Source organism: Copadichromis virginalis, linkage group LG15 (assembly GCF_057382275.1).
Source record: "Copadichromis virginalis isolate Kocher_CV1m ecotype Utaka linkage group LG15, C_Virginalis_male_GT1.1, whole genome shotgun sequence".
NCBI lineage: Eukaryota > Metazoa > Chordata > Actinopteri > Cichliformes > Cichlidae > Copadichromis > Copadichromis virginalis.
The window spans coordinates 27767472-27781032 of record NC_140632.1 but is presented as its reverse complement, the minus strand read 5'-3'; the positions used below and the strand labels follow the sequence as shown (position 1 = coordinate 27781032).

Sequence of the window (13561 nt, the reverse complement as noted above, 5' to 3'; positions counted from 1 at the left end):
GTTTTTCCCCAGTGACCACTGAAGTTAGGGTTAACGCTGATAATATTTCAAAATAACTGCTCAAACATGCTCCGAGAGTTATCATCATGATAGCTGCCATGTTGTGCGACGTGCTTCTAGAAGAACTTTGGCTAAAAGGTTTAGTGCATGGGTCTCAAACCTAAATGAGCTATGGGCCACTGCTGGCACTGTCATCTTATTGGAGGGCCACTTCAGTGTTCAAGTAATACAAATCAAACAAATAAGAAAACACACACAAATATTTTCTAAAATGTAGTGTTGTATTTTTAAATTTCAAATATTGTATAACAAGACAAAACGTTTTTTTTCTCACTCTTAACTGAAGCCCTTCATTGAACCACCAAATAAACACATCAGTACTCTCTACCTGGCCAGACACATGGCAGCACTTCTACTATCATTTTGTTCATATTTAACAAATATGCAGACATAAGTGTACACATTAGTTTTTGACTCTCTCACTGAACTAACAGAGCCAATCCCTCAGCATATTTGTACTCTCTGCTCATATTGCCTTCATATTAAATCATTTTTGGCTTCTTAAATAACTCATTTTAACAAAAAAAAAAAGTCACTTCAAGGATCAAACTGTCAATATACGGGGCAGCAAGTAGCCCCTGGGTTGTGAGTTTGAGACCCCATATCTACAGCATCTACGTGAAGGTTAAAGTCAGTCACATGAACCAAATTGAGATGGTCTCCCATGATGAATGGATGGACGACATCATCAGTGAGATCACTGACCCAGCCAGCTGAGTCTCAGCTGCCACTCGTAGAAGTAGAAGAGCTTCCCTTTGCGGTTATTGATGGAAGCTTCTCCCTCCAGCTTAGTGACTTCGGTCAGATGGCAGACACCCTCAGGTCCCTCCACCTGCACACCGAGCAGCAACTGATGGAGGCACTCCGAGGACCAGGAGGACACATCTCGCTCTGTCCTGACCAGGGGAGAGAGGAGGGTCAGCGGGTACCAAATCACGCCCACCTCTGACATCACAGAGTTCAAAAATACCTCCAAACATGTGCTGAACCAGCTGCGGCTCACATAACACACACTGAGAGTCTAAAATAGCTCATCCTACAGTATCACATACACACTGAGATCATTCTGGAAATGTCCTCTTCTTACTCAGTCATGACATTCAGGCTGTTACCATGGAAATGAGGCCAGTGCCCTCAGTTACCTGCAGGAAGCCCCAAAGATTACTCAAAAATTAACTTCTTGCGCGTTTTCTATCACTGAGCTGAAGCAACTTCTATAGCAACAGCATTACCTGAATTCTACCTTCATCAGTCTGTCTGTCTGCCACATGGACCAGTTTATATTTATTACAATAAATAAGTAGTAGTAATAATAATAGTAGTATAATGAGTACTGCAGTGATGGTAGCATTGATGAAGATGAACAGACCAGTGCCAGTTGTTGACGTTGGTGGCGTCAGCTCTCTCCTCTACTATCCATCGAGGATCTCCTTCACCCCACTTAGCCATCACGATCGCTGATCAATACAGGGCCAATGAGACACTGCTGCTCACACTGGTAAAACCCTAAGCCTGACACCAGCTGAAAAATGAAACGCCCACTTCCTCTTAGCACTGTCAAAGTAAAAGCACAGAGGACCTGGGACCGACAGTTACCTTGAGGCCAGCTGTGGGTCTTTGCTCCCAGATTGAGAACCAGCAGAGCTATACCTGCACGCTGCTCTCAGGTGATAATAACCTAAAGCCTCCCAGGTGGAAATAAATCAGCTGATGTCTGCAACCAATCTGTTGACAGTCACATCACTGATGCTGAATGTAACAGACCAATCAGATCCATTTTTAGAAGAACGACTCCTCTGGTTTATGTGATGTTTTAAGACAATCAAATTAAAAAGAATATCTGTCTGGTTTCCTGCTCCTTTAATCGAATTATTGATTAGATCAAAAATGGACTTCCTGGTGCAGCGTACTACAGCTCCCAGCAAACTTCGCGCAGCCGGAAGCATCCTCGGTCAAAGAGAAAGGGACGAAGAAGCAGGTGAAGGTAAAAAACAAACAAACAAACAGCTGATTGATTCTCATCGATTATCAGGTTTACAACCAGCGGTTTGTGCTTGATGTCTACAGATTAGACACCTGCGGAGTGACGTCACATTCCCACCGTTTGTCACTAAAAACACTAATATGCGGATTTTTCATTTAGCTAGCTAATGCTAACATGCTAATAACAAACCTGCAGCTGTTACCAGAAAACGTGTCTGTAAAGGTTCTCAGTCATCCAGGTCATCGTAGTCTAAGGAGCTTGGAAAGAAAAGCATCTGGACTTCTTTAAGTTGCTTGAAGACGTTTCACCTCTCATCTGATAAGCTTCTTCAGTTTGACCCTAGAACCGAAGAAGCTCCTCGGATAAGAGGTGAAATGTCTTCAAGCAACTTAAAGAAATCCAGACGCTTTTTTTTCCGAGCTCGTTACTAGAAAACGCACACGTGCATAGCAGATGTGGGTCCGGGATCAGGCTAACCAACACGGGCTACGGCAGACTGCAGCGCACTACAACTCCCAGCAACCCCGCGAAATTGTAGTGGTTAGGTGTGGGAACGAATCATATCGCACAATAATTTCTATTGAGAGCTTCAGTAGATTTTCTTAATGTACAGGCTGTGATCAGCTGATCTGCTGCTCTTTATGGATGTATACACCTGAATTCAACAAGATGTGAGCCGATGTTTCCTGAGTTGTCCTAGCTGATTTCATCCTCTACACTGACAGTACACTGTTTATGTTGTCTTTATGTTAGACACTATACAAACATCATCAACTGAAATTCATATGAATCTCTGCTACACTTGATGTAAGCTAACTGAAATGAAACCACAGCATCTGTGCACCTTTACTGTATCCACCACAGTGCAGAAAACCAACCTGTTTATCTTTTTCTCTCCCTGTGAAATGCAGCTGGACCTTTAGCTGTAACACACTGTGGGACAAACTGCACACAAACAGTTTTTATATGTTTGCTGATGTTTGTTGAGCTGATAGAAATGCTGCATTTCAAACTGCCTGACACTTAAAAAAACGTTACTCCCTTTATGCTCGCTCCTCTTCAGCAGGGCTAGCTAGATGCTGAAGTACCGCAAACACAATTCATGGACACCCCTGGCGATGACTATGAAGGTTCGCAGTGATATAAAATAATTACTCCCCTCAGATGTGTTAAAACTAAAGTAAGGAGCCGTTTTGAAAATGTAAGGAGTAGAAAGTTCAGATATTTGTATAAAATGTAGGGATAAAAGTAAAAAGTTGTAAAAATAAATAAATAATAATAATACTCAAGTAAAGTACAGATACCTGAAGATTCTGCTGAAGTATTTGTAATTCGTTACTTCCCACCTCTGGGCCCAGACTAGGTAAATGTGGAGGGTTCAGGAAGGACATCCGGATCAGGCATGCAGGCCATAAAAAATCAGATTTCCATACCGGATCGGTCAGGCCCGGGTTAACAATGACTGACTGGGTTCTGCTGGCCAGCAGGTGCAAACTGGGCTACTATTGGCTACTACTACTGACTACTATTGAAGATGAAGGAAGAGGAGAGGGAGAATCAGAATACTTTAATAATCCCTAAGGAAATTATGTTGTTACAGTTGCTCCAAGACAATAACAGTAACAGACTAAACTAAATTAAATAATATAATATATTACAATGTTTACAAAATAATAACGGGCAGCATGGTGGCACGGTGGTTAGCACTGTTGCCGCACAGCAAGAAGGTCCTGAGTTTGGTTCCACCATCAGGCCAGGGTCTTTCTGTGTTTTTGCACAGCATGTTCGTATTGTTTCGTGCCACCAGTCTCTCTTTATTCAGAGTTTTCAGACACAGTTGTCTGTGTTTCTCCTTTTCTTTTTTCTCCATCGCTGTCTTTCTTCTTTTTCACTGTCTTTTCATGTGTAACTAAGTCTCAGCTGTCAGATTTACCGCCTGGAGTATACAGAGTTCATTGGCTGAGTGGTATCACATGGGGTGGCTTAAGTTGCACCCAACTGGTCTGTGCATTTCTTCAGCCACTGAACCACTACCGTAAAGACCAGAAAATGCTGGACCAGTTAAAACAGAAGCACCCTATCAGCTTTGAAATTTTTGCCTTCTGTTTTTACTGGAAGTCCGGTTCCATATGGGACCGCTTGTGGGTGCAGCTCAGGACCCCAGTCCGCCTATTAGTGACCTCTGGCTTATGTTGACATTAAACGGTTCTCAAATTTAACTCCATATCCGTATTTCTTAGTTTTAGACCAGTGGCTTACTCTAATATGTTTCCCTCATTTAGTTGACTAAGAAATTAGTCACCATTGCTAATTAATTATATATATTTAATAATTAGGCAGCACGGTGGCACGGTGGTTAGCACTGTTGCCGCAAGCAAGAAGGTCCTGAGTTCAATTCCACCATCAGGCCGGGGTCTTTCTGTGTGGAGTTTGCATGTTCTCCCCGTGTCTGCGTGGGTTCCCTCCGGGTACTCCGGCTTCCTCCCACCGTCCAAAGACATGCAGTTTGTGGGGATAGGTTAATTGGATAATCCAAATTGCCACTAGGTGTGAATGTGCGAGTGAATGGTTGTCTGTCCTTGTGTGTTGACCCTGCGACAGACTGGCGACCTGTCCAGGGTGTACCCCGCCTCTCACCCTATGATAGCTGGGATAGGCTCCAGCGCCCCCCGTGACCCTGAAAAGGATAAGCGGAAGCGAATGGATGGATGTTTACAAAATATAAGAAATAGCTCTAATGTATACAAATATATTCATAAATATCAAGAATATTAGAGACATGACATATACATGATTGACATTTTACTCTGTCCTGTAAAACGTTGTTATTTTACTGTACAGGATGTGCAGAAGGGTGTAACTTCTGCATTGTGCATTAGATGGAGGAGTTGTACGGAGATATCCACAGGCAGGAATGATTTCCTGTGTCGTTCAGTGGTGCCTTATGGGTAATCGCAGTCTCTCACTGAGCGTGGTCCTGGGACTGGCCAGCACATCATGGAATGGGTGGGAGGTATTATCCAGCATTGTCCTTATCTTGGACAACATCCACCTCTCAGATACCACCCTAAGGGAGTCCAGCTCCATCCTCACAATATTACTGGACTTGGGGATCAGTTTATTTAGTCTGTTGGCATCTGTGACCCTCAACCCAACAGCATGGGATGGCACTGGCGGCAACAGACTCATAGAACATCCTAAGCATTGTCCGACAGATGTTGAAAGACCTCAGAGACACGTCTGGCCCTTCCTGTAGAGTGCAGTGGTGTTTTTAACCCAGTCCAGTTTATTGTCTGTGTGTACTCCAAAGTATTTATAGTCCTCCACAAAGTCCACATCGACTCCCTGGATTGAAACAGGGGTCACAGGATTCCTCATCCTCCTAAAGTCCAGGTCCTTCTGAGAGGGCATGTTAGGACTAGGAGGCAGCGAGACAGAAGGAAAGGCAGGAGTGTGTAGGTGAGAGTAGGACTCTAAGTGTTGGGACTGTGATGGGAAAGGGAAAGAGGGTAGATATACTATGAGAGACCAGAAAAGGCCAGGAGCAGTGGAGGTGGATTCTGCTGTACCTTGGTGTAGATGGAAAGAGAAAGAAAGTAGTGGTAATGTTCGAGGTAGAATATGTAAATAGGGTTGTGGCAGTAAGGAGAGTCTGAAAAAGGATCATGATTTTGAAGCTAAAAGTCAAAAGGTGTGAAGTGGTAGAGAGTGTTCCCACACGGTTAGCGTGGTGATTGGAGCGGACTTTAAAGGATATGTAGGTGAAAGGAACATCAGACAAATGCTTTTCTTTGTGCACTCGTGCTACAGTCAAAGCTGATTTCAGTTTTTGAGTGGGAAGAGAAAAATGGTGGCATGGTCTACAGCTGCTGAGGGGTGGGGATATGGACAGGCCTTTAGATTTGAATGCACAAAAGAACAAGAGCGCGATGGTAAAGAGTAAACTACATTCAGTAAAGAAACAACTGCATTATTCTGTTAACACAACATCTGATAACATCTGCACTGAGAGCATGCTAACACAAAGCTAGCCAAGAGCGCAGAGTGATGTTAAAGCTGAGTTGTATGCAGACCCGAACCCAGCAGCCAGAGCATGAACTTCATCATGTAACAAAGACAGTAATGAGCAGTCAGGCTGCAGCGTCTGTTTCTACCTGTCCATGTGTGTACTGTAGAATCACCCTGGCAACCACTCTGCAGTGTGCTTTGGCCGATTTTTGGTTTTACTTTGTGTTTATGTGTAAAAATTGTATCCTCATTAGGATAGAGATCTGTGTCAGGTTTATACTGTTAAAAGTAAATGTGTGACAGTTGTTTCAGGTCATTTCTGGAGTAATGAGAAAGTAATGTAACAAGTAGTGTAATAAATTACTTTCTTTAGCGAGTAATTAAGTAACGTACTTTATGAAAAGTAATGAGTAATGTTTAACAGATTTTTTTTGACCAATAACATAATAGTGCTAATAATACACACTGAAAATGAAAAATATGAAAAGCTTAGCATATGCTGAGACAGTGTTTCTCACTGTGCGCCACTTCCTGACCTGTGATCTCATCACATGATCAATAAGGAGAAAAAGAATGACATCATGTGATGCAGGCTGTGTCTTACCAGCTAATAGCTTCCTTCCTTTCTGTGTTGACAATTTAAATAAAGAGTCACTAACTCTTTATGTCCAGATGATTAAGAGTAAAGTTGACGAGGAAGACTACTGGCACAGCTCCAAGTTTAAAGCGTTCACCTTCGATGATGAAGATGATGAGTTAAGCAGGGTAAGACCTCCAGAACCAGAAGCCAGAGTGAATTGTTCTAGCCCTGCATGTGTGTCATTGACTTGATGTGGCTCTCAGGTGTGATTTTTAGGTGTTGTTGTCTAACAGTTGAAGGAGTCTCGGCAGGCCGTAAACAATATACGGCGGCTGGTGGAGGAAGACGATGACGAAGATGATGTCGAGAGGGTCAGCTGGAGTGGCGAGCCAGTCGGCAGTAAGACCCCTACATTCTCCTCATTGGTCACTCCTTTGGAGAATGCTGAGATTTGATTGGTTATAGGGTGGTTACCTGTCATACTTGTGTCCACAGGTATTTCCTGGTCCGTTAAAGAGACAGCTGCCTCCAGTCAGAGGGCAGATAGAGAGCCTGCCTTCCCCAAAATTAGCACTGACACGCCATCGATCAGTAGGAGCCAATCAGGATACTCGCTGAGCTCTCTATTCAAAGGTGAGGACGGTCACATGACTCAGATAGACCGAAGCCTGATCATGTGATTCACTGCAGTTGTCATGTGATTCTGTGCAGGAAAACCTAAGGTAGGGAACTTCCAGACCTTCAGTGACGGTGAGTCCTCAGATGACTCAGGTGGTGTTCTTATACTTTTACGATATTTCACCTAGTCAGGGTCATGTATATCAGGGTATATAAATGAATGGTGATTGGATGAATATGGGATGATGTTGAATGGTGATTGGATGAATATGCAATGATGTTGGTTGGTGGTTGGATGAATATTGGATGGTATTTAAAGGTCAAATAATGGTTGTATAAATAGTGGGTGATGATTAGATGGTGATGGATGATGTTTGGATAGTGATTGGTTGATGGTTCGATTAATAATGAATGCTGATTTGATGGCGCTTGGATAATGGCTGGGTGAATACTGGTTGACTGATGGTGGTTGGATGTTGTTTGGTGGTTGCATGGTCATTAATGATAGTCAGATGATAGAGGATGTATGGTGGTTGGATGTCTCGCTCAGACTGACATTTGTTTTTTGGGGTTTTTAGCACTTACTGACTCGTCTGTCAGGCTCTACGCTCCTGAGCTCCGAAAACCAAAGTCTGAGTACAAGGTAAGATTACCCTGGTTAAATAGGGTGTTATATTTAGTAATCTAATTACTATGGGTGTGTAATATGGCTGTTCAAATATTGTGATAACTGTTAATCTCATTACAGTTATGCTTCAAAATCCAGTTACTCTTGGGTATTCTGATTACCCATGAGTAATTCAATTATAATATCATTAACCTGATGTAAGTTGATGTGCACGACTAGTCGACTGGACAACTAATCTTCACTGTTGTCACTAGTCGGTACCAGACATATGAGTCATTTAACCTAGTTGTTTTACATTTGAATTAATCCCCACTGCTGGTAAATAGTTGTGTCCTAATCTTATGGAACCATCTGCCACCAGGTGAGAAACGCCAAAAATCAGCCTCATATTTTAGTCACCACTGTTATTTCTAGTTCTTTTAAAGGCAAAAGAGTGAGATCACAGACAATCCTTAGCGATAGGGCGAGGAGTTCAGTTGTTTGGGAAGGATTTAGAGTAGAGTCGATGCTCGTCCACATTTAAAGGAGCCAGTCGAGGTAGACACCAACTGGGTAAGGTGGTCCGACCAGGGATATCCTGCCAGGAGGAGGCCGCTGTGTACACCTGAGACATGGGTCATGTTTTGTGAACTCAAAACATGTTTTCAATAATTTGGATTCCTCAAAACAGCCACCCTTTGCTTTGCTTACTGCTTTGCACAGTCTTGGCATTCTTTCGAGGAGCTTCATGAGGTTGTCACCTGAAATGGCTTTCCAACAGTCTTAAAGGAGTTTCCAGAGATGCTGAGCACTTGTTGGCCCTTTTGCCTTTGATCTGCGGTCCATCTCATCCCAAACCATCTCCATTGGCTTTTTAGGTCATGGTAAATGGTAGATGGACGGAGTCTTATATAGCGCTTTTATACTCTGTAAGGTTTTCTGACTGATGAAAGGTGTGACGTGTAACTGTTTGCACAGACCATTTTTTGAAAAAACAATTATTGGATTCATGAAGCTGAACTTAAATCATGCATAAATGATTAGTATTTATTCAGGTTTGGATGTATGCGTTTGTAAAATAGTTATACTCTTGCTCAGATTGCTTCCAATTTTTGTGTGGATTGACGTACGTTACACACAAATCACTGCACACATCTGTAAATCTTAGTTTATGCTTTTGGGTCATGTCGTACGCATTTGCAACCCTTTTGTGGAAAATTCCTCTCCGTATTTAATCACCCCCCTCTTTTCCGGTCAGAGTGAATTTTTAAACCAGGCTTGAATCAGGGCCATCCTGATACGCATGAGGAGGAGCTCACTGATGAGTCGGAAACAATATTTAGTGTTGATTATGTTCACAACGGAGAAAACTGCCTGGCTTTTGTGTGTGGAGCCAAACATGGTGACTTTCCTCACACCTGTGGAAGGTCGGCTTATGCAAATGGCTCTTTTGAGTCCACATCTGCTGGGAGATCGCATCTGCAGAGGCCCAGCATTCATCTGTTGCTCTATTGTCACTGTACACTTTTTTGTTTTTGCACAGCATGTTCGTATTGTTTCGTGCCACCAGTCTCTCTTTATTCAGAGTTTTCAGACACAGTTGTCTGTGTTTCTCCTTTTCTTTTTTCTCCATCGCTGTCTTTCTTCTTTTTCACTGTCTTTTCATGTGTAACTAAGTCTCAGCTGTCAGATTTACCGCCTGGAGTATACAGAGTTCATTGGCTGAGTGGTATCACATGGGGTGGCTTAAGTTGCACCCAACTGGTCTGTGCATTTCTTCAGCTACCGTAAAGACCAGAAAATGCTGGACCAGTTAAAACAGAAGCACCCTATCAGCTTTGAAATTTTTGCCTTCTGTTTTTACTGGAAGTCCGGTTCCATATGGGACCGCTTGTGGGTGCAGCTCAGGACCCCAGTCCGCCTATTAGTGACCTCTGGCTTATGTTGACATTAAACGGTTCTCAAATTTAACTCCATATCCGTATTTCTTAGTTTTAGACCAGTGGCTTACTCTAATATGTTTCCCTCATTTAGTTGACTAAGAAATTAGTCACCATTGCTAATTAATTATATATATTTAATAATTAGGCAGCACGGTGGCACGGTGGTTAGCACTGTTGCCGCAAGCAAGAAGGTCCTGAGTTCAATTCCACCATCAGGCCGGGGTCTTTCTGTGTGGAGTTTGCATGTTCTCCCTGTGTTTGCATGGTTTCCCTCTGGGTACTCCGGCTTCCTCCCACCGTCCAAAGACATGCAGCTTGTGGGGATAGGTTAATTGGATAATCCAAATTGTCACTAGGTGTGAATGTGCGAGTGAATGTGAGGGTGAATGGTTGTCTGTCCTTGTGTGTTGACCCTGCGACAGACTGGCGACCTGTCCAGGGTGTACCCTGCCTCTCGCCCTATGACAGCTGGGATAGGCTCCAGCCCCCCCCCCCCCCCCCCCCCCGCGACCCTGAAAAGGATAAGCGGTAGCGAATGGATGGATGCTAATTTAAATTACTCTGGGGTAATGTGATTACAGTTCTGTTGTCCTGTGCTGTCATTTCTAATGGTGATATGGTTATTGTGATGTCAGGATTATGTCAGTGATTGGTCACCTGAAGAGACGGTTCAGAGACTTCAGCAAGGAAAGGTAACACACCTGTTCACCCAAGTCTGAGTATTTCTGCTCTGTATTAATATTGTAAGTATTTGTACTGTGTGGCAGGCCGTGTCTCTGGAAAAATTCAGTGTGGTACTCTGAGCGTCAGTACTCTATAGTAGTAGTACTGTGATTATTTGTACTGCATTGTAGGCTGTGTCTCTGGAGAGGTTCCGCACACTGCAGGACAAACTGCTGCTGCTCGATCACGCCATTGCTGCTCATGATGGAAACGTCATCACGGCTGTAACTTGATCTGATTCATAACGGCATCATTTAAACTTTATTAACCATCCCATCAGACACAACTGAGCATGCTCTGTTTATGTTTCAGGTTTTAATCTATCTAAAGAGGACGCTCTGTAAAGGTGAGTGTGGTCTTGATCCCGGTCCTGCTGGTTGATTGGTTCTCCCACTGACTCTGTTTTTGTTCTCAGAGGTTTTGTTTCGAGAGCTGGAGTCCAGGCAGACAGCTCTCAGACACTTCATCCACTACCTGAGTGAGACCCAAAACCAGAGGCTGCTGCTGGAACTGCACAGGTTTGCTCTCACCTACAAGTACACCTGTCCCTGCTGATTACTGCCCTCGTCTGTATGAAGCGTGATGCTGAACATGCTGCAGGTGTTCTTGTGACTGAGTGATGAGGTTCAGGTCGGCAGATAGACATTCAGGTGTGTCACAGGTATCTGGTGTACACCTGTACAGATAGAACTCTTTTGATGTGTTTGCTTTCTTCCTGTTCCTCAGAGCACTGGGCAGAGCTGAGGATGCGGCGGTATGTAGTACTCTGTAGCTATAAACAAATCAACATTAATTCTTCTGGCGTTCATTGGGCTGATGATGATGCCATTTCCTGTTTTCATGGCAACAGCTGCTTCAGTATAAGGAACACTTGAGCATCACAGATGAAAACAAAAGACGGGACTTCCTGAAGAACTGCCTTAGGTCAGTAATCTGATTACACTCAGGTAACTGTTAGTGTTTGTTGTTTACAGTTGTTTGTTCGTTGTTTTCAGCCTCCCATTTTCTGCTGAGGACCTGGCCCATGTTCAGGATCACTACACTCTATTGGAAAGGCAGATCATCATCGAGGTCAGTAACCAGTTAATTAAGTTCATGATGAGGTTGAAGGTTTCTGATTGACTAGATCCAGTTTAATCACTGTTGTTGCTAGGTGACAGACCGGCAGGCTGAGCGTGGAGGGAAGGTGGAAATTTTCCAGAAGTTTCCCAGAAAAGCTTTGATCCTCAACATGCCGCTGATCACCACGCTGTACTACTGCTGCTTCTACCACTACGCTGAGCCAGAGGTCAGTCTGTTAGCCTGTGTTAGTTTTAGTTCCTGTTAGCCTGAATTAGTGTTAGTCCCTCTTAGCCTGAGTTAGTGTTAGCCCCTGTTAGCCTGAGTTAGCAGTAACCTGCAACAGTGTTTATATTTCAGGGGACCTTCAGCAGTCCGTTAAATATCCGTCAGACCTTTAAGGTGAGAGCTGACTGGTTTGCTTTGACTTTTGACCTCTTTTGATCTGTTTGACTCACTGACCTGTGACCTCTGAACTCAGATCTCAGAAAAGCAGTACTTTGTGACTGCTTTGGCTGCAAGGGCGAAGCTGAAGGCATGGCTGGACGTGGACGCTCTGTTTGCCAGCAGGAATTGGCTCGGGTTCACCAGGAAGAAATCACCACTGAGCTTCCAGCGAGTTGTTGACATCCTACAGAAGAACTCCGCCCCCACACACGTGAGCTACTGTAACACACCTGGTACAGAGGTAGAGAGAGACGTAGCCATCAGCTTGTTATTGATTTTTGATCATTGGTTATTGATTACTGTCAGGTGCTGCAGGACTACGTGGCACTCGTGGACGACGGAGAGTTGAGGCTCACTTTGGCTCAGAAACATAAATGTCACGACATCGTCATCAGTGTGAGTCTGCCAAATTTGATTTAGCTGCTTGTGGTGGAATTAAGGCACGACGGGTCCAAGGATCATAGTTTTGAGCCATTTTATTGAGCACTTCTCACCACAACAACCAACCCTTGAGTCCCCGTGTTTTAACACCACAGGTGCGATCTGCAGATGCCGTGCAGGTGCGTCCGCACGGCACCACAGACCACGCCCCACCACACTGCTGCTTTAAAAATGACCAATCAGAGAACAATACTTTGTATGATGTCATGATGATGTTGTATCTCTGGGCAAATCAGACATACCGGGACATGAAGGACCGGCAGCTGCTGCTGGGATACCGTGGGAAGGTGGTGAGGGGCTCAGCGGAGGAGAGGAAGATTGATGACCTGCTCAGCAACCCGGTGAGGAGGGCTCCTTTGTGAACTATATCATGTGACTTGACATGTGACTAAACTATTTCTTTTCTTTCAGCAAATTCGCTGGAAAAACTAACATGGCTGTCACCATGGCAACATGAATGTCCTTCCAGCCCATCTGTGGCTGTCTGAATCGATGTAGCTCTGCCTACATACCCAGGAAGGGGGAGAGTCATGACTCTGATGTTCCTTTGAAAACAGGAAGTGACTGTATTGATGTGAGAAAGAGTGGACGGAGTTATTTCTTCATGTTTCATCAGATAATTGGACACACCTCTGACATTAATTCTGACATCATCACGCCAAATAAAATAAAAACACAGATTGATGCTTCAGGACAGCATGCTGGCATACGGATGCTGCTGCCATATTTGTCCGAGAATGTATGTGTGCTCTCAAATGTTCAGGTTGCCACCTCTCATAGACAGATCTGTCCTAAAGTGATCGGGTTTGAAGTTTGTCTAAAAGTTTCCCAAGTAAAACAAAAATCCAAAAGCTGTGATCAATCCCATGTTTCTGTTAACATGAAGAGCAGACTGATGTATTAAATATTCCTGTACTGTGTGAGAAAATAAATCATAACTTTTAATTAAGAGACATCAGAAACAGCTGAATTTTGCTTAATGGATTTTTTTAACCTTTTATTTGTTCACAAACATAAAGTGCAAAATAAACACAAACATCCCCAAAACCCATCTGTCTGTTACAAACAGCCAATAAACATTTATATATCAA

At 43.6% G+C, this 13561-nt stretch overlaps 2 protein-coding genes across 5 annotated transcripts in view; one reads left to right on the top strand and one right to left on the bottom strand.

Moving 5' to 3' along the window:
• ahsa1a (AHA1, activator of heat shock protein ATPase homolog 1a) overlaps positions 1–2363 on the bottom strand; it is a 10764-nt gene extending 8401 nt beyond the window's left edge. For 3 of the 4 annotated variants that reach the window (XR_014915255.1, XM_085432815.1, XM_085432816.1), the window contains exons 1-2: positions 1430–1777; positions 766–956 (exon numbers count right to left, since the gene is read on the bottom strand). Coding sequence is in view for 3 of the 4 variants with exons in the window: in XM_085432815.1 (XP_085288941.1) it covers positions 766–956; positions 1430–1509 (271 nt within the window). In the remaining variant the exon portion in view is untranslated. Of the gene's footprint in view, positions 1–765; positions 957–1429; positions 1778–2246 lie in introns of those variants that run through there. The other variant, XM_085432817.1, reaches the window with a different exon arrangement.
• On the top strand, positions 1972–13561 carry vipas39 (VPS33B interacting protein, apical-basolateral polarity regulator, spe-39 homolog). The gene is made up of 19 exons (XM_085432808.1): positions 1972–2044; positions 6725–6817; positions 6926–7031; positions 7128–7265; positions 7344–7382; positions 7829–7893; positions 10436–10492; positions 10655–10747; positions 10836–10869; positions 10939–11041; positions 11250–11277; positions 11374–11447; positions 11519–11594; positions 11677–11811; positions 11943–11984; positions 12064–12240; positions 12336–12425; positions 12707–12811; positions 12882–13561. The coding sequence occupies exons 2-19, from the start codon at positions 6725–6727 to the stop codon at positions 12900–12902; spliced, it is 1476 nt and encodes a 491-aa protein (XP_085288934.1). The 5' UTR covers positions 1972–2044; the 3' UTR covers positions 12903–13561.